At 45.7% G+C, this 26,255-nt stretch overlaps 1 protein-coding gene across 1 annotated transcript in view; it reads right to left on the reverse strand.

Moving 5' to 3' along the window:
• Window positions 1-26,255, reverse strand: part of myo10 (myosin X) — a 445,108-nt gene that overhangs the window by 20,763 nt on the left and 398,090 nt on the right. The window contains exons 36-38 of the mRNA XM_070880183.1: window positions 20,073-20,277; window positions 19,438-19,574; window positions 14,936-15,053 (exon numbers count right to left, since the gene is read on the reverse strand). Coding sequence (XP_070736284.1) covers window positions 14,936-15,053; window positions 19,438-19,574; window positions 20,073-20,277 — 460 coding nt within the window. The remainder of the gene's footprint in view (window positions 1-14,935; window positions 15,054-19,437; window positions 19,575-20,072; window positions 20,278-26,255) is intronic.

The following is a 26,255-nucleotide window of genomic DNA, read 5'->3' on the forward strand; positions in this document are numbered from 1 at the left end:
GTGGTGTATTTAGATTTCCAAAAGGCATTCGATAAGGTGCCACACAAAAGGTTACTGCAGAAGAAAAAGGTACGCGGAGTCAGAGGAAATGTATTAGCATGGATCGAGAATTGGCTGGCTAACAGAAAGCAGAGAGTCGGGATAAATGGGTCCTTTTCGGGTTGGAAATCGGTGGTTAGTGGTGTGCCACAGGGATCGCTGCTGGGACAACAACTGTTTACAATATACATAGATGACCTGGAAGAGGGGACAGAATGTAGTGTAACAAAATTTTCAGATGACACAAAGATTAGTGGGAAAGCGGGTTGTGTAGAGGACACAGAGAGGCTGCAAAGAGATTTAGATAGGTTAAACGAATGGGCGAAGGTTTGGCAGATGGAATACAATGTCGGAAAATGTGAGGTCATCCACCTTGGAAAAAAAAACAGTAAAAGGGACTATTATTTGAATGGGGAGAAATTACAACATGCTGCGGTGCAGAGGGACCTGGGGGTCCTTGTGCATGAAACTCTTTTCCCAAAAAGTTAGTTTGCAGGTGCTGCAGGTAATCAGGAAGGCGAATGGAATGTTGGCCTTCATTGCAAGAAGGATGGAGTACAAAAGCAGGGAGGTCCTGCTGCAACTGTATAGGATATTGGTGAGGCCGCACCTGGAGTACTGCGTGCAGTTTTGGTCACCTTACTTAAGGAAGGATATACTAGCCTTGGAGGGGGTACAGAGACGATTCACTGAGCTGATTCCGGAGATGAGGGGGTTACCTTATGATGATAGATTGAGTAGACTGGGTCTTTACTCATTGGAGTTCAGAAGGATGAGGGGTGATCTTATAGAAACATTTAAAATAATGAAAGGGATAGACAAGATAGAGGCAGAGAGGTTGTTTCCACTAGTCGGGGAGACTAGAACTAGGGGGCACAGCCTCAAAATACGGGGATTTCTTCTCCCAGAGGGTTGTGAATCTGTGGAATTCTCTGCCCAAAGAAGCAGTTGAGGCTAGCTCATTGAATGTATTCAAATCATAGATAGATAGATTTTTAACCAGTAAGGGAATTAAGGGTTATGGGGAGCGGGCGGGTAAGTGGAGCTGAGTCCATGGCCAGATCAGCCATGATCTTGTTGAATGGCAGAGCAGGCTCAAGGGGCTAGATGGCCTACTCCAGTTCCTAATTCTTATGTTTTTATGTACGCACTATTCCAGGATCATTCTGGAATGCAGAGATAACCCCCAGCTTCTTTTCTCTACTGCAAACTGTCTTTTTAAATCCCTCACGCTGTTTCTCCACCCTCACCTCCAACAAGTGCGAGGAGCTCATGATCAGCTGCCTCTGCTTCTTCCCTTCCTTCCCCTAGCCCAATGGGCCAACTTCCTCTAAGGTTCCCTCCTGCCCTAGCCCTGAACTCACATCTTTCTCTAGATTCTTTCCTATCTCCTGCACATAGTTACTTACACCAACCAACTTACCTTGCACCTCCACCCACCCATTCCTCTCTCTCCATCTACATTATCACTTCCTCACTCTCACCCTCATCCTAGTCCAATCATACCAACTAATACCACACACATTTGTATGTTTTAGCCAATGTTCATGTGAAGTTTTTGTTAATATGCTGTCAAACATTGAAATCTTTATTTTCAAAACTTTGCGTTCTTGCACCTTTGGAAGTGGCTTAGTGAAAGTTGCCAGTGAAAGCAAAGCAAGAACATAGTGGCAATTAAGGAGGCTGAAGACAGAAATATGCCAATAAGTACTGAAACTGGTAGTGTAAAAGGCTTTGTTCACAGAACTTGTGCTGAGTACTTCGGTGCGAGGGCCCTGACCTGCAAGGACCATCAGCAGGTCGGGGCCTTCAAAGGAACATACCACTTCAAGGTACAGTGCGTGCTGGAGAGCGACGGATGTGAAGAGGGTGACTGGATTGGACGTCACCAAGTTCCACGTCGCTGATTGGAGCGTGGACAGGTACAGCAGGAGCAGTGAGGTTGGGGCCCAGGAGCGGCCAGTGATCGTGAAACGGCGTGATCGGGACCCAGGAGAGCGTGAGTTCAGGGCCAGAAGAGGCCAGGGCCCAGGGGCAGCACAGGCCAGCCCACACTGTATGCGCACTAGGTCCGTGTAGCAGAGCTAGTCTCCAGTCGTCTTGGTTAATCCTTGCCAATGGACCAAGACCTAGCTCTGTCAATCCCGTGTGGTAGCTGGTGTGCAAAAAAATCCACACACAGGCATCTTCCACCCTTCAACATGTAGTTCAGGACCATTAGGTCCTTCATGGAAACACCTGTGAACTCATCCCTTTATGGCGTGGAAGCAAGTCATCCTCGATACGAGGGACCGCCTATGATGATGATGAGTGAGTTACAGTGAATGATGAGATATAATGGTACCCCCACAATACTGATGTGTGAAAGGAATGGCTTGGTCATTGTAGGGATGTTTTTTGATGTTGGTGCGGGGTGGCGCCAACCTGGTACATCATATGGCAGCCAGGATGAACAGCATCAAGTGAAGTAAATCTGGCCATGGTGCGGCCATCCTTGGCATCCTGGGCAGCAATGTGATCGGGTGCTGATGCCCTCTGTCTTGTGCAGCATTAATTGATTGTGGTGGTGTTGTTGGTAATGCTGGTGTGCCTGCTGATGCTGGTAGAGGGGCTGATTGTGGCGGGATTCTGAGGACCAAGGTGAGAGGATCAAGGGCATCGATGCTGATGGAATAGATGGCAGGTGAAGTAGAAATTACAGATGCGATCTGTCAATGGTGGGAGAGGTAATGAAATCAGACTAGATGGAGACTTGTGTAAAAACTTGCTGCATTCTGAATCTGCAGTGGAAATACAGTTTAGAAAAGCTAGTAGCTAAAGGAAGATATCTGAATCAGCTGGGAGCTTTGACTTGACATTTGAAGCTGTCAAATCATCAGCTGAAACAATGGCATGTGACCTCCCACCTCAATTTCACAGAAGAGGTCTATGCACAGGGGGAAACCAGTGGGCGACGTGTCAAATTCACAAAGCTGGGTAAAAAAGCTTTGTTGAGTGGCTGTAAACAAGCCACTAATGATTTCAATTGCTCCCCCACCGCTGCATGTCGGGTCTGCTCAGTGCTGGCAGACCCGACATTTGGTAAAGGCGCGGGGTCCTGACCCGCTGTCAAAAAAAACCTTTACCACCCGACCTACAACCCGGAAAATTCACCCACAAAGTGACTGACGAGAGTAAACTATCCCTCCTCGTCCTACTCAACCTGTCTGCAGCCTTTGACATGGTTGACCACACCATTCTCATCTAATGCCTCTCCGTCATTGTCTAGCTGGGTTGGACTGCACGCACCTGGTTTCATTCTTATCTATCCGGTCGTAGCCAGAGAATAATGTGCAATGACTTGTCTTCCCACTCCCTCACCATTGCCTCTGATGTCCTCCAAGGATCTAGCCTTGGCCCCTCCTATTTCTCATCCACATGCTGCCCCTTGGCGACATCATCCGGAAACACAGCGTCAGGTTCCACAGGTAAGTTGATGACACCCAACTCTTACCTCACTACCACCTTACTCAACCCCTCCATTGTCTCTAAATCAGACTACTTTTCTGACATCTAGTACTGGATGAGCTGAAATTTCCTCGAACTAAATATTGAGAAGACCATAACTATTGTCTTCGGTCTCCGCCACAAACTCCGTTTCCTAGCCACAGACTCCATCCGTCTCGCTGGCAACTATCTGAGGTTGAACCAGACTGTTTGCAACCTTGGTGTCATATTTGACCCTGAGATCAGCTTCTGAACTGCATACCCAGGCCATCACGAAGAGAGCTTATTCTCACCACTGTAATATTGCTCAACTTGCCCCTGTCTCTGCTCATCTGCTGCTGAAACCCTCATCCATGCCTTTGTAACATCTAGACTTGACTATTCCAATGCACTTCTGGCCAGCCTCCCAATGTTACACCCTCCATAAACTTGGTCATCAAAACTCTGCTACCTGTGTCCTAACTCGCACCAAGTCCCGTTCACCCATCACCCCTGTGCTCGCCGACCCACATTGGCTCCCAGTTAAGCAACGCCTTGATTTAAAAATTTTAGTCCTGGTTTTCAAACCCTTCCATGTCCTCGCTCCTCCCTATCTCTGTAATCTCCTCCAGCCCCACAACCTGAGATATCTGCACTCCTCTAATTCGGATCTCTTGTGCATCCCTGATTTTAATTGCTCCACCATTAGCGGCCGTGTCTTCAGCTGCCAAGGCACTAAGGTCTGGAATTCCCTACCTAAACCTCTCCGTCTCTCTACCTCTCTTTCCTCCTTTAAGATGCTCTTTAAAACCTACTTCTTTGGCCAAGCTTTTGGTCATTTGCCCTAATATCTCCTTATGCGATGCAGTGTCAACTTTCTTTGATAACGCTCCTGTGAAGCGCCTCAAGATCTTTTACTATGTTAAAGGTGCTATCCAAAACAAGTTGTTGTCTATTTCCAGCTGTACAAAGCCTAGTATGGAAGTGCTTGATGCTGACACTGGGGATGTTTTCCATTCCCAGCACCGACATTCCTCATCTTGATGAGCGCAAGGCAAAAAAAATACTTTATAGTCCCCACCACTTTTGCCTACTTTTAAAATGGGCATATAATTACATAGAGTTTACCACACAAGTATAAGGCAGTTGCTTATATTGATCAAAAAGCAAAAACCATAAACCAGTTTCTCTAATCTTTCCTGCCTTCTACCCTATAACAAACCTTCCCTTTTGTTCTTTCTTCCCCTCCCCCTTTCAGTGCTCCTCAAGAATCTGTTCTTTTCGAACATTTGCTAGTTCAGACGAAGGGTCATCGACCCGAAACGTTAACTGTGTTAACCTCTCCACAGATGCTGCCTGACACGCTGAAATTTCCAGCATTCTCTGTTTTTAAACCAGAATGAACATCGATTTCATCAAGTTGCAGGTAAAAGCGTCTTGACAGAAAGTATAGCTCCGTTTATTTTACAGATTAACAGTTCTGACAAAAAATATATAGTCTTGTGTTAGAATTTGCTGACAGATGTCCCATCAAAGTTAATCATAACATCTCGGGGTCATTGTCCGATTAGGAAATGTTAATATTGGAGATTAGTCGGGACAATGGTGGAGAAGGACGAAACGGACGAGTCAGCAACATTCCATGTGAGGAGTTAATAGCAGTTTGGTCAGAACAATGGAGGCACCAAAACTAACACATTAGTAACTATTAACAAGGGCACATTAACTATCTGAGATTGTCCAGGTCATCTCCTGTTCCTTTGTAAATTCAGACAGGAAACATCAGGTTTCATTGTTTAGTAGTTAAACGATCAAGATGGCTATTTATGTCAAGGTCTGGAGGTTTGGTGAGAAGGAACCTTGCTTCAATATACATTCCGGGCAAAATCTCACATCCCATTCTACCTCTGCTCTGCTACTATCCTGCTCACTATTTACTACATTGCCAAGTTTTGTATCGTACGCAAACTTCAAAATTGCACTCTTATGCTCAAGTGCTTAAACAAAGGGGACTACAGTGGGATGAGGGCCGAGTTAGCTAAAGTAAACTGGGAACATAGACTAAACGGTGGCACAATTGAGGAACAGTGGAGGACTTTTAAGGAGCTCTTTCATAGTGCTCAACAAAAATATATTCCAGTGAAAAAGAAGGGCAGTAAGAGAAGGGATAACCAGCCGTGGATAACCAAGGAAATAAAGGAGAGTATCAAATTAAAAACCAATGCGTATAAGGTGGCCAAGGTTAGTGGGAAACTAGAAGATTGGGAAAATTTTAAACGACAGCAAAGAATGACTAAGAAAGCAATAAAGAAAGGAAAGATAGATTACAAAGGTAAACTTGCGCAAAACATAAAAACAGATAGTAAAAGCTTTTACCGATATATAAAAAGGAAAAGAGTGACTAAAGTAAATGTTGGTCCTTTAGAAGATGAGAAGGGGGATTTAGTAATGGGAAATGTGGAAATGGCTGAGATCTTAAACAATTATTTTGCTTCGGTCTTCATAGTGGAAGACACAAAAACCATGCCAAAAATTGCTGGTCACGGGAATGTGGGAAGAGAGGACCTTGAGACAATTACTATCACTAGGGAGGTAGTGCTGGACAGGCTAATGGAACTCATGTAGACAAGTCCCCATGTCCTGATGAAATGCATCCCAGGGCATTAAAAGAGATGGCGGAAGTTATAGCAGATGCATTCGTTATAATCTACCAAAATTCTCTGGACTTTGGGGAGGTACCAGTGGATTGGAAAGCAGCTAATGTAACGCCTCTGTTTAAAAAAGGGGGCAGACAAAAGGCAGGCAACTATAGGCCGGTTAGTTTAACATCTGTAATGGGGAAAATGCTTGAAGCTATCATTAAGGAAGAAATAGCGGGACATCTAGATAGGAATAGTGCAATCAAGCAGACGCAACATGGATTCATGAAGGGGAAATCAGGTTTAACTAATTTACTGGAATTCTTTGAGGATATAACGAGCATGGTGGATAGAGGTGTACCGATGGATGTGATGTATTTAGATTTCCAAAAGGCATTTGATAAGGTGCCACACAAAAGGTTACTGCAGAAGATAAAGGTACGCGGAGTCAGCGGAAATGTATTAGCATGGATAGAGAATTAGCTGGCGAACAGAAAGCAGAGAGTCGGGATAAATGGGTCTTTTTCAGGTTGGAAATTGGTGGTTAGTGGTGTGCCACAGGGATCGGTGCTGGGACCACAACTGTTTACAATATACATAGATGCCCTGGAAGAGGGGACAGAGTGTAGTGCAACAAAATTTGCAGATGACACAAAGATTAGTGGGAAAGTGGGTTGTGTAGAGGACACAGAGAGACTGCAAAGAGATTTAGATAGGTTAAGCGAATGGGCTAAGGTTTGGCAGATGGAATACAATGTCGGAAAATGTGAGGTCATCCACCTTGGAAAAAAAAAACAGTAAAAGGGAATATTATTTGAATGGGGAGAAATTACAACATGCTGTGGTGCAGAGGGACCTGGGGGTCCTTGTGCATGAATCCCAAAAAGTTAGTTTGCAGGTGCTGCAGGTAATCAGGAAGGCGAATGGAATGTTGGCCTTCATTGCGAGAGGGATGGAGTACAAAAGCAGGGAGGTCCTGCTGCAACTGTACAGGGTATTGGTGAGGCCGCACCTGGAGTACTACGTGCAGTTTTGGTCACCTTACTTAAGGAAGGATGTACTAGCTTTGGAGGGGGTACAGAGACGACTCACTAGGCTGATTCCGGAGATGAGGGTGTTACTTTATGATGATAGATTGAGTAGACTGGGTCTTTACTCGTTGGAGTTCAGAAGGATGAGGGGTGATCTTATAGAAACATTTTAAATCATGAAAGGGATAGACAATATAGAGGCAGAGAGATTGTTTCCACTAGTCGGGGAGACTAGAACTAGGGGGCACAGCCTCAAAATACGGGGGAGCCAATTTAAAACCGAGTTGAGAAGGAATTTCTTCTCTCAGAGGGTTGTGAAATCTGTTGAATTCTCTGCCCAGGGAAGCAGTTGAGGTTAGCTCATTGAATGTATTCAAATCACAGACAGATAGATTTTTAACCAATTTAAGGGAATTAAGGGTTATGGGGAAGAGGGCGGGTAGTGGAGCTGAGTCCACGGCCAGATCAGCCATGATCTTTTTAAATGGCGGAGCAGGCTCGAGGGGCTAGATGGCCTACTCCTGTTCCTAATTCTTATGTTCTTCTGTAAGTCCAGGGCATTTATATGTAACAGTAAAGCAATGGTCCTAATACCAACCCCTAGGGGACCCCACTACATACTTCTCTTCAGTAGGAAATACATTTGTTCAGCACTACTCTCTGCCTCCTATCCCATAGGTGCAAGCAGTCACCAGAATAACTACCAACCATACTAAAGAAAAATTTATATAGTTATTTCATCGGGCCCGGTAAGTGCGGGTGTCCCAGGCTGAGCTGCACGAATGTGTAGCCCAGTCAACTGGAAGTGAGCAGACACTGTGCCCACATCCTGGTACCTGGCCTCCTCCTTATCGGGCTGCTCAGGCTCCTGAAGGCTAGCGGCCGGGCTGCTCTCTTCGCCGTTCGCTCCCATGGTATCCGGACCTTCAGCTTCTCGACTCCCACTGGAACTTACCAGGCATCACTTCTGGGAAGGGAACCTCAATGGCATCAACCACCCAACAGAAAATCCCCAGCAGCCATCTTACTGCAGGGCGCCAGAGCCACTTTTGCTGTCCAGAACGCGAGTGCCGCCATATTTCGGCAGGGCGGGGGTTCCTGCTGTTTTGTTCATTGAGCAACGCCACCATCTTTGTCTAGGGCACGGGTGTCACCATCTTAGTGCAAACAGGAGTTCTGCTTTATGTGGTGCGTAGGGGCCATCTTTGTCTTTCCCCCGCTCGTTGGGTATTGGGCATATCCCCTTGCTCCAGCTCTCCATCTCACTGTAAATTCAGCCTGTAAATTTAAGTGCGCAGGACCTTATAGAGCGCTGCACCGCGCACCTTACAGGGAACATTGGTGATGTCTTCTTCCATGGATAGATTGGCCAGCGCCATGGACCGTCATATGCTCCAATCCAATGAGTCCATGCAAGTCTTCAACATCACCGTGCACACTCTGGATGCCAACATGTCTGCCACCTTAAATAGGTTGACAAATACCTTTGTCTTGGCCTTACAGTGCTGCACTGATCCGCACCAAAGTGTTCTTCAGCACAGTGGTAGCAGTGAAGTGCGCTGGGCCACAAGAGGGATAATGGTGCAAGAGGTCATGGAAGTAGGGATTCTACTCAAAATGCTTTGACTTCTCACCCACAGCCAACCTCTCAGTCAGTACCATCTCCCGATGACCGAGTTTGCCCCTGGAGAAGGTAGAGGAGTCTTTGGCAGGGCCCTCATGGGCTCCAAAACCCAGAGGATTTCAGCCAAGAGCATGTCGGAATGCAGAACAGGGATCTGAGCAGCCTGCCTCTGCTGCTGCTGAAGCCACCCAGGTTGCACCTCTTAGGAGCAGCAGAAAAAGGAAGAATAAGGCTTTGTAGTTGTACAAGGGTGTGCACATGGGTATCTGAGAAAATGTTTTGGGAAGTGTGTGTTCTTTATTTAGCTCACAGAAATTTTGTTCTTTTTCACCACTTGTCCAACCTTGGGTGCTTGGTTGTCAGTGGCCTTCTAACTTGTTTGATGATGCATTTGATGACATTAATTGATGGGGAGTAATGAGGGGGGGGGGGGAGGGATGTTGAAGGAGTGGTGGTTGGTTGCAGGACCGCTTTGTATTAGTGGCATGGGGGAGGGATGGGGAAGGGTGGCGATTGGTGCAACCCAAGTGAACCTTGCATTAATAAGGGCATCCCAGGCAGCAATGTGAGCAACTGGGGGTGCATTGCTCTCATCACAGTCCTCCGCCGCTTCTTCCTCCTCCCCCACCACCCTCCGAATCATCTGAGGAGGATCTGTGCTCTTCGCCTTGTTCCTCCTGCAGGTCCAAGCCTTGCTGTTGTGATATGTTGTGCTGAACACAGCAACCATTCTGGTGTGTACTGAAGGGCTCCTCCAGATCTGTCCAGACACCTGAAGTGCATCTTCAGCATGCCGATGGCCTGTTCAATCGCACATCTGGTGGTGATATGGCATTCATTGTAGCACTGTTGGGCTTCAGTGGTCAGGTTTCTGTTGGGTGTCATGAGCCAAGTTTGCAGTGGGTATCCCTTGGCTCTTAGCAGCCACCTTATAAGTCTGCTTCCAGGTCCGAAGACGTCAGGGAGCTTGGAGTGCCGCAGGACAAAAGCATTATGACAATTCCACAGGAATGTTGCGCACACCTGCATAAAGATCCGCCTGTGGTTGCACACCAGCTGCACATTGATGGAGTGGAAGCCCTTGGGGTGACAAATACTCTTGGTTGTTCTGGGAATGTCTGGATAGCCACATATGTGCAGTCAATGGCACTCTGCGCATGTAGGAAGCCAGCCAGAGCCAAAAAGTAGAGTACCTGCTCATTCTGACTGGCATCATTGGTGACAATGTTGACATAATTGATGGCCCTGGCAAACAAACCATCAGTCACCTTGTCTTATGCATTTGTGTGCGGCTGACTGGGAGATCCTGCATATATCTGTGGCAGAACTCTGGAAGGAACCGGAGGCAAAAAAGTTGAGGTTGGTGGTGACTTTGACAGCCACTAGTAATGCATGGCTACCAGGTCCAGCAGGCAGCAGGTCAGTCATCACCTAGGTGGCTGCAGATGTATGACACCACCTGATGTGACATTTTGAGGCTCGTGTTCAGATATGTAAAAAAAAAAGGATCCTCTGCCTGTAGACCCTCCTGCGAGCTGCATCTCTCTGCTCCTCCCCTCTCAGCTGTGCAGCTAAAGGTTTGTGAGCAGTAGGCTGCTGTGGGTGCTGTTGCTGGTTATCTGAGGTCCAATCTAAAGCAGCATAAGCCGCACCCATCCTGCTGTGATAGAGCAAACCTCCAAAGTGTAGAAAGTAACCTCTCAGCAAAAGTACTGTGAACAGGCCCAGATGAAATGTATCCCAGGCTGTTAAGAGAAGCAAAAGGGGAAATAGCAGAGACTCTGACCATCATTATACAATCCTCTCTGGCTGCAGGTGTGGTGCCAGAGGACTGGAGGACTGCTAATGTTGTACCTTTGTTTAAAAAGGGAGAAAGGGATAGACCGAGTAATTACAGGCCAGTCAGCCTCCCTCGGTGGTGGGAAAATTGGAAAAAAAATCCTGAGGGACAGGACAAATCTTCATTTGGAAAGACATGGATTAATCAAGGACAGTCAGTATGGATTTGTTAAGGAAAGGTCCTGTCTGACTAACTTGAGTGAATTTTTCGAGGCGGTAACTAGGAGGGTCGATGAGGGCAGAGCGTATGATGCAGTGTATATGAAGTTTAGCAAAGCCTTTGATAAGGTCCCACATGGCAGACTAGTCATGAAACTAATAGCCCATGGGATCCAGGGCAAAGTGGCAAGATTGATCCAAAATTAGTTCAGAGGCAGGAAGCAAAGGGTGCTTTTGTGACTGGGGTTCAGTGCTGGGTCCCCTGCTTTTTGTGGTATATATCAATGACCTAGACTTGAATGTTGGGGATATGATTAAGAAGTTTGCAGATGACACTAAAATAGGCTGTGCGGTTGACAATGAAGAAGAAAGCTGCAGACTGCAGGAAGATATCAATGTACTGGTCAGGTGGGCAGAACAGTGGCAAATGGAATTCAATCCGGAGAAGTGTGAGGTAATGCATTTGGGGAGGTCTAACAAGGCAAGGGAATACACATCAAATGATACGACGCTGAAAAGTGTAGAAGAACAAAGGGACCTTGGAGTGCAGGTCCACAGATCCGTGAAGGTAGCAGGCCAGGTAAGCATACATGAGGACATTGAGGGCCCGCCATTCATCCAAATACTGATGGCAATCCATATGGACCTTCTAGGTGCAATGGGCTGCTTGCCTGCCAGCAATCAGGCGCACAATGCCTTTATTAGTCAAGGCAAGGAGGTTATGCTTGAACTGTATAAAACACTGGTTAGGCCGCAGCTGGAGTACTGCGTGAAGTTCTGGTCACCACATTACAGGAAGGATGTGATTGCATTGGAAAGGGTGCAGGAGAAGATTTACAATAATGTTGCCTGAACTGGAGAATTTTGACTGAGGAAAGATTGGAGATGCTGGGTTTTCTTTGGAACAGAGGAAGCTGAGGGGAGACCTGATTGAGGCCTGGATAGAGTGGATAGGAATGACCTGTTTCCCTTGGCAGAGGGGTCAACAACCAAGGGTAATAGATTTAAAGTAATTGGGGGGGAAGGACGTTTAGAGGAGATATGAGGGGAAATTTATTGAACCAGAGGGTGGTGGGAGTCTGGAACTCACTGCCTGAAAGGATGGTAGAGGCAGAAACCGTCACCACATTTAAAAAATACTTGGATGTGCCGTAACCTACAGGGCTACGGACCAAAAGCTGGAAAGTGGAATTAGGCTGGAAAGCTCTTGGTCGGTCGGTGCGGACACGATGGGCCAAAATGGCCTCCTTCCGTCCTGTAAATTTCTATGATTCTATGAAAACCTTTCCCACCAGCAGGTAAGAAAACAGCTGTGAGTACTAAATATTTATTGGCATCTTTGCCTGAGATTGCTTTAGCCTCCTCAATTGCTACTGTGTACCTGCCTTGGTTTTTCTAGTGAGTTTCAGGCAGCCTGGGAAACCAGTGTACTCAATATTAGAGTGAAAACAGTGCGTCAATATCGCTCTATTGAGTATTTAGCATATGGAAATTGAAAACCCGCCTCTCCCAAGATGGCGAAAATGGCAGAGGGTGATCCGTTTATTATGGAGGATGGCGGAATGAAAGGTGAAGACAAAGGCGGCGCTATTATGGTTCTGGAAGGGAGGGGAAAGGGTTAGAGCAGAAGTTTGGGAAATGGGACGAACATAGTCGACGGTCCTTTCAACTACGAAGGGGGGGAATCCTCGATTGAGAAAAAAGGAAGACATATCAGAAGCACTGGTATGGAAGGTGGCATCGTCAGAGAAGATGCAATGAAGATGGAGAAAGTCTGTGAATGGAACAGAGTCTTTACAGGAAGCGGGGTGTGAAGAGGTACAATCAATGTAAGTTGGATCCAAAATTGGCTCAGAGGCAGGAAGCAAAGGGTAATGGTCGATGTGAATTTTTGTGACTGGAAGGCTGTTTCCAGTGGGGTTCTGCAGGGCTCAGTTCCTTGCTTTTTGTGGTATATATTCATAATCTCGTCTTGAATGTAGGGGATATAATTAAGAAGTTTGCAGATGATACTAAAATCTGCTGTGTGGTTGATAATGAAGAAGAAAGCTGTCGACAGCAGGAAGCTATCAATGAACTGGTCAGGTGGGTGGAACAATGGAAAATGAAATTCAATCCGGAGAAGTGTGAGGTAATGCATTTGTGGAGGGCTAACAAGACAAGGGAATACACAATAAATGGTAGGATGCAGAGAAGTGTAGAGGAACAGAGGGACGCTGGAGTGCATGTCCACAGATCTCTGAAGGTAGGACAGGTAGATAAGATGGTTAAGAAGGTATACAGGATACTTCCCTATATTAGCCGAGGTATAGAATACAAGAGCAGGGAGATTATGCTTGAACTGTATAAAATACTAGTTAGGCCAATATTAGTTTTCTCAAAGAGCAATTGTAAACTAAAAATAAATTGCAATCAGTAGTATATTGGAAGCAAATTCATCCAATACAATTCCACATTTTTCAGTGATAGAAAACATGTCAATACCCATCACATAACTTAAGTACAAAATCATTGAGAGGAAAACCATGTCTGGCTCAGCTAGGTCTTATCCATCCTCAAACTTGAGAACCTCATCAAGGTGATGACATGCAGGTTGATGCCGGGGTGGGGAGCCGAATGCCTTCCCACTTAGGAGTCTCCATGGACGGCTTCGGCCTTATTTACATCATGCCAGACAGTTGCCCACCCAAAACAGGCAGAAAGAGCCAGCTGATGTGATTTTGACTTGCTCAAAGCCAAAGGCCCCGGAGGCCACCCGCCAGCACCAAGGTAGTTCTCAGAATACGGGGGGTGGAGATTGGGTCATTTCACAGGTCGAAAGGAAGGGGATGCCTGGGGCAGCAGAGGCCCAGACTTTCCTTGTGGGACCCAGAAGAGCACTCCTGCTCCTCCTGGCTCCACTAAGGAAAGTTGTTGACTTATCTTTAAGTGCCTTCTTTCCCACCATGGGTTTACATGCTCAGTAGGACAGAAATTGCCACTGGTGTCCAATGGACGTCATAAAATCCCAATTGGCATTTATCAATGAGGCTCTACTATTAGTCATGCAGGCTTCTCGGCCACCTAAAAATAGGGCCCAGTAAAGAGGAAGCAAGCAAGAATCGAGTGGGAAGTTTTTGTACAGCTATTTTAACTGCTTGCCAGTTCTGTCCCTGCCAGGTGAGGTGAATTAACAACAACTTGTATTTATGTAGCACCTTTAACGTAGTGAAACCTCCCAAAGCGCTGCACAGGATTATATGAGATTTTAAAAAATTTGACACCGAGCCACATAAGTAGAAATTAGCACAGGTGACCAAAAGCTTCGTCAAAGAGGTAGGTTTTAAGGAGCGCCCTGAAGTTGGAAAGAGAGGTAGAGAGGCGGAGAGGTTTATGCAGGGAGTTACAGAGCTTGGGGCCTAGGCAACAGAAGGCATGGCCACCAATGGTTGAGCGATTATAATCAGGGATGCTCAAGAGGGCAGTTAGAGGAACGTAGACCACTCGGGGGGGTGCGGGGGAGGGGATGGAGGAGATTACAGAGATAGGGAGGGGGCGAGGCCATGGAGGGATATGAAAATAAGGATGAGAATTTTGAAATCGAGGCGTTGTTTAACCGGAAGTCAATGTAGGTCAGCGAGCACAGGGTAATGGGCAAGCGGGACTTGGTGCGAGTTAGGATATGGGCAGCTGAGTTTTAGATCACCTCTAGTTTGCGTAGGGTAGATTGTGGGAGGCCAGCTAGGAGAGCGTTGGAATAGGCAAGTCTAGAAATAACAAAAGCATGGATGAAGGCATCAGCAGCAGATGAGCTGAGCCAAGGGCGGAGGCGGGCGATGTTGCGAGGTGGAAATAGGCGGTCTTATGCTGCGGTATGTAGTCGAAAGCTCATTTCAGGGTCAAATGTGACACCAAGGTTGCGAACAGTGTGGTTCAGCCTCAGACAGAAGTTGATTAAAATTCCCATTTACGTATCTGAAGCTCCTATGTATAAAAGTATTAAGTGTCCACAACAGTCAACTATGAGGCAATTATATCCTTTCTTAAGTAGCAATATGATTATACATTCTTGGAGTAACATTTCATTTGAAGAAGCAAACCTTCAAGCAGTTCTTTGCTTTTCTGTTAAACTAACAGCTTGAGGATTCTTTCGGCCATACCTGTTCGAACATGAAAGCAAATTCCACACTGTCTTTTGGTACATTATCGGTGTCAAGGAAACAGTAGAGTTTAAAGTAGAATTTCCATGAATTATCGTCTTCTGAAGTGGCCGGAGTTCTGGATACAAAACAAAGTGAGTGCAATTATTTAACAGTCCATCCGAAAAATTAGAGCACTAAAAAAAAATGCTGTTCAATCTAGCTTATGTCTTGCACCGTTCTAACACATACATACTGGCCCCAAAGTTAATCAGGTTGTAATCCAGCTGGTTACACCAAGGTGCTGATCCTGCATTAGTTTGTGGGGTCAGTGGGAAGCCACCTCCTTTGAATAAGTCAGGCAGATGGATGCACCACTTTGGGTGTATCTTCATCATCCACCTGACCATGCTGCCTACTTGCTGGAAGTGGGGGGGGTGTTGGAATGGTGGGTCAGAGGGGCTCTCCAGCCTCCCCCCCCCCCCAACCCCGCCCCTCAGCCATAATGCTATTGGCCTGCTGAGCAATCTGGAAATGTATTTTTTTTTTTACTTTTAAAATTTTCAGGGGTTCAAGGCTGCTTGCCTGACTTAGACCCGGTAAATGCCGCTGTGAAGGCCGGTACATCTGCATTCATCCAGCATACCAGCCTCCGCTGATGCAACAAGTCCCCTCCAGGCACAGGATGAGAACTCGTGGCATAGGGAGTCCCAATAATCCCGGCAGTTATTTACCTGATAGTTTTCTCTTTATTTATAAGGGATAGAACTTATCAGAAACAGCAAGGCTTGGTCGAGGCTTGACTGACACAGTAATGATACCGATATTAAATTAACCTTCTCCCAAATATTGCAATTGAAGTGAGAACATGAACTGTATCAGTCCTTTATGACTGAATGTGCTCCACAGACACAAGGGGTTACATTTTAACCCCCAAAAATGGGTGGTTTGGGGTTGGATGGGGAGATAAAATTCAAAAAAATCTGAGACAAGTACCAAATCAGCATCAAACCAGCCAACTTCCAGTTTTAACAGAGGATGGATGAGGAGTGAGCGATCCACTCAAGGGGTGGGTCCATCACTAAAACCTTTTAAGGAGGCTACATGCATTCATTTTAATGGGATTTTTATTTTTAACCCATGTTGGCCGGGTTTCCTAGGTGTGGGGAAAGCCGGCACGTAAAAGGAGGCAAGAAGGACTGGATCAATCAGGTAACTACATCAACAGCATTGCTTGTGTGCCAGGAAGAGGAGTGTTTCCTTCATGCCCAAAAAGCTTGCTTTGTAAATCTCCAAACCTCCACAATCTCTTCCTGATCCCCCCCGCCATCTCTGCCCCCAATCTCCAACCCCCTTCGATCTCTCCTCAAATCATGAGAACTTTCACCTCCCCGCGATCACTCCAGACCATCTCAACTACACTGTACTACTCACCCCACTGCAAACACTGCAATCTGTACTCACCCCACTGCAATCTATACTCATCCCACTGCAATCTATACTCACCCCACTGCAAACACTGCAATCTGTACTCACCCCACTGCAATCTATACCCATCCCACTGCAAACACTGCAATCTGTACTCACCCCACTGCAATCTATACTCATCCCACTGCAAACACTGCAATCTGTACTCACCCCACTGCAATCTATACCCATCCCACTGCAAACACTGCAATCTGTACTCACCCCACTGCAATCTATACTCATCCCACTGCAAACACTGCAATCTGTACTCACCCCACTGCAATCTATACCCATCCCACTGCAAACACTGCAATCTGTACTCACCCCACTGCAAACATTGCAATCTGTACTCACCCCACTGCAAACACTGCAATCTGTACTCACCCCACTGCAAACACTGCAATCTATACCCATCCCACTGCAAACACTGCAATCTGTACTCACCCCACTGCAATCTATACTCATCCCACTGCAATCTATACTCACCCCACTGCAAACATTGCAATCTGTACTCACCCCACTGCAAACACTGCAAGCTGTACTCATCCCACTGCAATCTGTACTCACCCCACTGCAAACACTGCAAGCTGTACTCACCCCACTGCAATCTATACCCATCCCACTGCAAACACTGCAAGCTGTACTCACCCTACTGCAAACACTGCAATCTGTACTCACCCCACTGCAAACACTGCAAGCTGTACTCATCCCACTGCAATCTGTACTCACCCCACTGCAAACACTGCAATCTATACCCATCCCACTGCAAACACTGCAATCTGTACTCACCCCACTGCAATCTATACTCACCCCACTGCAAACATTGCAATCTGTACTCACCCCACTGCAAACACTGCAAGCTGTACTCATCCCACTGCAATCTGTACTCACCCCACTGCAAACACTGCAAGCTGTACTCACCCTACTGCAAACACTGCAATCTGTACTCACCCCACTGCAATCTATACTCGTCCCACTGCAATCTATACTCACCCCACTGCAAACATTGCAATCTGTACTCACCCCACTGCAAACACTGCAAACTGTACTCACCCCACTGCAAACTGTACTCACCCCACTGCAAACTGTACTCACCCCACTGCAAACACTGCAAGCTGCACTCACCCCACTGCAAACACTGCAAGCTGTACTCACCCCACTGCAAACACTGCAATCTGTATTCACCCCACTGCAAACTGTACTCACCCCACTGCAAACTGTACTCACCCCACTGCAAACACTGCAAGCTGTACTCACCCCACTGCAAACACTGCAATCTGTACTCACCAGACTGCAATCTATACTCATCCCACTGCAAACACTGCAAGCTGTACTCACCCCACTGCAAACACTGCAATCTGTACTCACCCCACTGCAATCTATACTCATCCCACTGCAAACACTGCAATCTATACTCACCCCACTGCAAACACTGCAAGCTGTACTCACCCCACTGCAATCTATACTCATCCCACTGCAATCTATACTCATCCCACTGCAATCTATACTCATCCCACTGCAAACACTGCAATCTATACTCACCCCACTGCAATCTATACTCATCCCACTGCAATCTATACTCATCCCACTGCAATCTATACTCATCCCACTGCAATCTATACTCATCCCACTGCAATCTATACTCACCCCACTGCAAACACAGCAATCTGTACTCACCCCACTGCAATCTATACTCATCCCACTGCAAACACTGCAATCTATACTCACCCCACTGCAAACACTGCAATCTATACTCACCCCACTGCAAACACTGCAATCTGTACTCACCCCACTGCAAACACTGCAATCTGTACTCACCCCACTGAAATCTATACTCACCCCACTGCAAACACTGCAATCTCTACTCACCCCACTGCAAACACTGCAATCTGTACTCACCCCACTGCAAACACTAATCTGTACTCACCCCACTGCAATCTATACTCATCCCACTGCAAACACTGCAATTTATACTCACCCCACTGCAATCTATACTCATCCCACTGCAATCTATACTCATCCCACTGCAATCTATACTCACCCCACTGCAAACACAGCAATCTGTACTCACCCCACTGCAATCTATACTCATCCCACTGCAAACACTGCAATCTATACTCACCCCACTGCAAACACTGCAATCTATACTCACCCCACTGCAAACACTGCAATCTGTACTCACCCCACTGCAAACACTGCAATCTGTACTCGCCCACTGCAATCTATACTCATCCCACTGCAAACACTGCAATCTATACTCACCCCACTGCAAACACTGCAATCTATACTCACCCCACTGCAAACACTGCAATCTGTACTCGCCCCACTGCAAACACTGCAATCTGTACTCACCCCACTGCAATCTATACTCACCCCACTGCAAACACTGCAAGCTGTACTCACCCCACTGCAAACACTGCAAGCTGTACTCACCCCACTGCAATCTATACTCATCCCACTGCAAACACTGCAATCTGTACTCACCCCATTGCAAACACTGCAATCTATACTCATCCCACTGCAAACATTGCAATCTGTACTCGCCCCACTGCAAACACTGCAATCTGTACTCACCCCACTCCCAACACTGCAATCTGTACTCACCCCACTGCAAACATTGCAATCTGTACCCTAACAACCACTAAACCTGCCTGCTCTTGGGTTGCGGCCTTTTCTGAAGCGTTCACCCCAGATAAGCCTGTCAATCAGAGTGGCTGCCAGGCGGGGAATCTGTTTAAAAGGAAAATACACGTGCCATGGAGTTAAAACTACACAATGTTCGGAGACCCGATCATATCTCCTTACCCTGCTCCAAAACCCTACCCCAGTAAATATCAGGGCCAAGGGGTCTGCTGATTTATGATAGTGTTTTCAGCATGAAGACAAGATAGGCATGTCTAAGCTTACAGTACAGTGTCAGTTCAATTAGCACATTGTAGGATTAATGGATTATTACATTCCAGCTACAAACTGATTGTAGTGCCTTGCAATTTAGTAAAAAGAGATCAGAAATAAATTAAAATGCAACAGGATAAAGAAAAGGGGCTGGCACTTACTTTTCAAATTTTGACAAAATATCAGCTACGACTGTTCTGCTTTCAATTGCTTTATCAATAGCACCCTTATGTTCAAAGAGAGCAAACATATTTCTACTGTCCTCCATAGCCAGTCCACGAATCAACTTCTCAACAACCTGCAACAACACAAAAAAGTTTGCTTTATTTTCTCCCAAAGTCAGTTATTTTGTATTTTGCACTTTTGCTTCTTGCCATTGCCATGCACAACCTTTGGCAAATGGGGGCAAGCCTCCCTACCAATTCTCCCCCAATTTCTTCTGGGTGTTCTGCCCCTTTAACGGGCTGCACAGTCCATTCAAAGTTTCATGTATGTGCGAAATGTCATGCATGGGATCAGCAGACAGCTGCGCGCCACGCAGCTTTGAGGGAACATTGCTCCCTACCCTCTACTACAATGATATATATAGAGCATTTTGTGGTGGGCTCATGTATACTTTACACAGCCTGCAGGGAATGTCCCTACCACCGCAGCCAAGATTCAGATATCAGGCAGACAAGCCCCCATGCTACCAATTTGTAGCGAGGTTGATTGATGTTTCACTCCAGTTAGGATGACTATGAATCACAACACTGAAAGTGAACCCGATTAATCCTCTTCTGTTGTGGAACCTTACCTCCCCTGCAGTGGTATGAGAATTAATTGAGATTTTGCAGGAACCGCCTCCATGGCAATAAACTGTAGATGTCATTTCTTGCCTGCTGATCAAAGCTATTATTTCTTCTTCAGAAGGCACATACTCCCTGGTTTTAGTTTTCTTCAGTGATTCATATATGAATATTGCATATTTCTCCAACTCTCCTGGAAATTGCTCTCGTATCCTAGATACAAAAACACATTGTAATAGTTGAATTATCTTGTGCAGATTGCATTATGACATGGTAAACAGATATATAATTGAGATGCATCAAAATAACAGCACTTCCAAGAACTTCCATTTAAAACAAAAAGTATGAGGAATTATACAAATAAGATGTTAATCACCTTAGTCTAGCTTACATTGTGCACAAATTCTAAATTTTGAATTCTTATCCAATACTTAGAATCATTTAAAACTTATAGTACAGAAGGAGGGCATTTGGCAAGTTATGCCTGTGCTGACTCTTGGAAGCAGCATTTGCGCTTAGTCCCACATCCCCGCGTTGTGTCCGTAACTCTAAGTTCCGCATCCTCAATTACCTGTCCAACTCCTTTTAAAATGATTTATGGAATCAGCTTCCACTACCTTTTCAGGTAGAATGTTCCAGATCCCAACTCTGAGTGGGAAAAAAAATCTCACCATTCCTCTAGATCTTTTGCCAATGACTTTAAATCCATGACCTTGGTTATTGACTCGTCAAAGGGAATCTACTTTATCAAACCTTCTCATCATGTTGTAAGCTTCTGTTAGGTCACCTCTTAACCTTCTCTGTTCCAATGAGAACAGTCCTAATTTTTCCAGCCGCTCCTCATAACTGAAATCCCTCATAGAAACATAGAAATTTACAGCGCAGAAGGAGGCCATTTCGGCCCATCGTGTCCTTGCCGGCCAACAAAGAGCCGCACGGTCCTTGGTCAGCAGCCCTAAAGGTTATGAACAATGACAGAAAGGCAAAGGGCACCCAGCCCAACCAGTCCGCCTCACACAACTGCGACACCCCTTATCCTGAAACATTCTACACTCCATCCCAACTGGAGCCATGTGATCTCCTGGGAGAGGCAAAAAACAGATAAAAACCCAGGCCAATTTAGGGAGAACAAATCTGAGAAAATTCCTCTCTGACTCATCCAGGTGATCAAAACTAGTCCAGGAGATCACCCTGGCCGTATTCTATTCCCTGCAGTACTTACCATTATATCTGCGCCGTTCAATAAAAGGTCATCCAATCGAATCCCAATTACCAGCACTAGGTCCGTAACCCTGCAGATTACTGCACTTTAAGTGGCCATCCAACCATCTCTTGAAAGTGGTGAGGGTTTCTGCATCCACACTCCTCTTCCAGGCAGCGAGTTCCAGACCCCCACAACCCTCTGCGTAAAGAAGCCCCCCCCCCTCAAATCCCCTCTAAACCTTCCATCAACCACCTTAAAACTATGCCCCCTCATAATAGACCCCTCCACCAATGGAAATAGGCCCTTACTATCCACTATGTCCAGGCCCCTCAATATTTTGTACACCTCAATGAGGTCTCCTCTCAACCTCCTCTGTTCCAATGAGAACAAACCCAGCCTATCCAATCTGTCTTCATAACTAAGATTCTCCATTCCAGGCAGCATCCTAGTAAATCTCTGCACCCTCTCTAGTGCAATCACGTCCTTCTTATAATACGGCGACCAGAACTGCTACAGTACACCAGCTGTGGCCTAACCAAAGTATTATACAATTTAAGCATAACCTCCCTGCTCTTATATTCTATGCCTCGGCCAATAAAGGCAAGCATTCTGTATGCCTTCTTAACCAGCTGGCCTGCTACTTTCAGGGATCTGTGGACAAGCACTCCAAGGTCCCTTTGTTCATCTGCACTATTAAGTGGCCTGCCACTTAATGTGTATACCCTATCCTTATTAGCCCTCCCAAAGTGCATCACCTCACACTTCTCTGAATTAAATTCCATTTGCCACTGCTCTGCCCACCTGACCAGTAGATTGATATCCTCCTGCAGCCCATGACTTTCCTCTTCATTATCAACCACACAGCCAATTTTAGTGTCGTCTGCAAACTTCTTAATCATACTCCCTATATTCAAATCTAAATCGCTGATATATACCACAAAAAGCAAGGGACCCAGTACTGAGCCCTGCGGAACCCCACTGGAAACATTCTTCCAGTCACCTTACCTGATAATATTCTGGCAAACCTCCTTTGCACCCTTTGTAAGTCCTTTACATCTTTTATAAGTGTGGTACCCAGAATTGTCCACAATTCTCCAGCTGAAGCCTAACCAGTGATTTATAAAGTTGTAGCATGATCTCTTTGCTTTTACATTCTATCCCTCTGTTTATAAGCCCAAGTAACCCATTTGCTTTTTTAAACCACATTATCATGTAGGTACCAACGATATAGGTAAGAAGCGGGAAGAGGTCCTACAAGCTGAATTTAGGGAGCTAGGAGTTAAATTAAAAAGTAGGACCTCAAAAGGTAGTAATCTCTGGATTGCTACCAGTGCCACAGAGTAGAGGGAGCAGGATAATTAGAATAAATACGTGGCTTGAGCAGTGATGCAAGAGGGAGGGATTCAAATTCCTGGGACATTGGAACCAGTTCTGGGGAAGTGGGACCTGTACAAAAGGGATGGTCTGCACTTGGGCAGGACTGGAACTGATGTCCTAGGGGTAACTTTTGCTAATGCAGTTCGGGAGTGTTTAAACTAATACTCAGGGATGGGAACCTATGCAGCGAGATAGGGTGAAGTAATATGGAGTCAGAAACAGATGGTAGAAAGGTAAAAAGCAATAGTAGAAGGCCGAGTAAACAAAGGCAAGAAACAAAAAGGGCCACACTACATCATAATTCTAAAAGGACAAAGGGTGTTAAAAAAACAAGCCTGAAGGCTTTGTGTCTTAATGCAAGGAGTATCCGTAATAAGGTGGATGAATTAACTGTGCAAATAGATGTTAACGGATATGATGTGATTGGGATTACGGAGACGTGGCTCCAGGATGATCAGGGCTGGGAACTCGACATTCAGGGGTATTCAACATTCAGGAAGGATAGAATAAAAGGAAAAGGAGGTGGGGTAGCATTGCTGGTTAAAGAAGAGATTAATGCAATAGTTAGGAAGGACATTAGCTTGGATGATGTGAAATCTATATGGGTAGAGCTGCAGAACACCAAAGGGCAAAAAACGTTAGTGGGAGTTGTGTACAGACCTCCAAACAGTAGTAGTGATGTTGGGGAAGGCACCAAACAGGAAATTAAGGGTGCATGCAATAAAGGTGCAGCAGTTATCATGGGTGACTTTAATATGCATATAGATTGGGCTAACCAAATTGGAAGCAATACGGTGGAGGAGGATTTCCTGGAGTGCATAAGGGATGCTTTTCTAGACCAATATGTCGAGGAACCAACTAGGGGGGAGGCCAACTTAGACTGGGTGTTGTGTAATGAGAGAGGATTAATTAGCAATCTCGTTGTGCGAGGCCCCTTGGGGAAGAGTGACCATAATATGGTGGAATTCTGCATTAGGATGGAGAATGAAACAGTTAATTCAGAGACCATGGTCCAGAACGTAAAGAAGGGTAACTTTGAAGGTATGAGGCATGAATTGGCTAGGATAGATTGGCGAATGATACTTAAGGGGTTGACTGTGGATGGGCAATAGCAGACATTTAGAGACCGCATGGATGAACTACAACAATTGTACATCCCTGTCTGGCGTAAAAATAAAAAAGGGAAGGTGGTTCAACTGTGGCTATCAAGGGAAATCAGGGATAGTATTAAAGCCAAGGAAGTGGCATACAAATTGGCCAGAAATAGCAGTGAACCTGGGGACTGGGAGAAATTTAGAACTCAGCAAAGGAGGACAAAGGGTTTGATTAGGGCAGGGAAAATAGAGTACGAGAGGAAGCTTTCAGGGAACATTAAGACGGACTGCAAACGTTTCTATAGATATGCAAAGAGAAAAAGGTTAGTAAAGACAAACGTAGGTCTCCTGCAGTCAGAATCAGGGGAAGTCATAACGGGGAACAAAGAAATGGCAGACCAATTGAACAAGTATTTTGGTTCGGTATTCACTAAGGAGGATACAAATAACCTACCGGATATAAAAGGGGTCAGAGGGTTGAGTAAGAAGGAGGAACTGAGGGAAATCCTTATTAGTCGTGAAATTGTGTTGGGGAAATTGATGGGATTGAAGGCCGATAAATCCCCAGGGCCTGATGGACTGCATCCCAGAGTACTTAAGGAGGTGGCCTTGGAAATAGCATTGACAATCATTTTCCAACATTCCATAGACTCTGGATTAGTTCCTATGGAGTGGAGGGTAGCCAATGTAACCCCACTTTTTAAAAAAAGGAGGGAGAGAAAACAGGGAATTATAGACCGGTCAGCCTGACATCAGTAGCGGGTAAAATGATGTAATCAATTATTAAGGATGCCATAGCAGTGTATTTGGAAAGAGGTGACATGATAGGTCAAAGTCAGCTCATCCCAGGTGAGTGAGATTTGTGAAAGGGAAATCATGCTTGACAAATCTTCTGGAATTTTTTGAGGATGTTTCCAGTAGAGTGGACAAGGGAGAACCAGTTGATGTGGTGTATTTGGACTTTCAGAAGGCTTTCGACAAGGTCCCACACAAGAGATTAATGTGCAAAGTTAAAGCACATGGGATTGGTGCTGACATGGATTGAGAACTGGTTGTCAGACAGGAAGCAAAGAGTAGGAGTAAATGGGTACTTTTCAGAATGGTAGGCAGTGACTAGTGGGGTACCGCAAGGTTCTGTGCTGGGGCCCCAGCTGTTTATATTGTACATTAATGATTTAGACGAGGGGATTAAATGTAGTATCTCCAAATTTGCGGATGACACTAAGTTGGGTGGCAGTGTGAGTTGCGAGGAGGATGCTATGAGGCTGCAGTGACTGGGATAGGTTAGGTGAGTGGGCAAATGCATGGCAGATGAAGTATAATGTGGATAAATGTGAGGTTATCCACTTTGGTGGTAAAAACAGAGAGACAGACTATTATCTGAATGGTGACAGATTAGGAAAAGGGGAGGTGCAACGAGACCTGGGTGTCATGGTACATCAGTCATTGAAGGTTGGCATGCAGGTACAGCAGGCGGTTAAGAAAGCAAATGTCATGTTGGCCTTCATAGTGACGGGATTTGAATACAGGGGCAGGGAGGTGTTGCTACAGTTGTACAGGGCATTGGTGAGGCCACACCTGGAGTATTGTGTACAGTTTTGGTCTCCTAACTTGAGGAAGGACATTCTTGCTATTGAAGGAGTGCAGCGAAGGTTCACCAGACTGATTCCCGGGATGGCAGGACTGACATATCAAGAAAGACTGAATCAACTGGGCTTGTATTCACTGGAGTTCAGAAGAATGAGGGGATCTCATGGAAACGTTTAAAATTCTGACGGGTTTAGACAGTTTAGATGCAGGAAGAATGTTCCCAATGTTGGGGAAGTCCAGAACCAGGGGTCACAGTCTAAGGATAAGGGGTAAGCCATTTAGGACCGAGATGAGGAGAAACTTCTTCACCCAGAGTGGTGAAGAAGTGGAATTCTCTATCACAGAAAGTTGTTGAGGCCAATTCACTAAATATATTCAAAAAGGAGTTAGATGTAGTCCTTACTACTAGGGGGATCAAGGGGTATGGCGAGAAAGCAGGAATGGGGTACTGAAGTTGCATGTTCAGCCATGAACTCATTGAATGGCGGTGCAGGCTCGAAGGGCCGCATGGCCTACTCCTGCACCTATTTTCTATGTATCTATGTTTCTATCAACTTATCCTGCCATCTTTAAGGATTTGTGTATACGACACCAAGGTCTCCCTTCCAAATCCAAGTCTTCCTTTTTTTCTCCGCTCATCTACACTTTTCAAAATTGTACCTGTTATATATATCGTCTACCCATATTAGTCCTCCTAAAGTGCATCACTTCACACTTCTTTGGCTTGAACTCTATCCTGCCATGCTTCTGCCTATTTCACCATCCTGAAACCTAGAACTATCAGCACTATCTATTACTTTGCCAAGTTTTGTATCATCTACAAACTTTATAATGCTGCTTCCTACACCTGAGCCTAGGTCACATAAAAATTGCAAAGAGTAATGGACCCAAAACAGTCCCTTGGGAGCACTATTGTAAACCACCTC

The sequence above is a fragment of the Pristiophorus japonicus genome, chromosome 5, assembly GCF_044704955.1.
Source record: "Pristiophorus japonicus isolate sPriJap1 chromosome 5, sPriJap1.hap1, whole genome shotgun sequence".
Taxonomy (NCBI): domain Eukaryota; kingdom Metazoa; phylum Chordata; class Chondrichthyes; family Pristiophoridae; genus Pristiophorus; species Pristiophorus japonicus.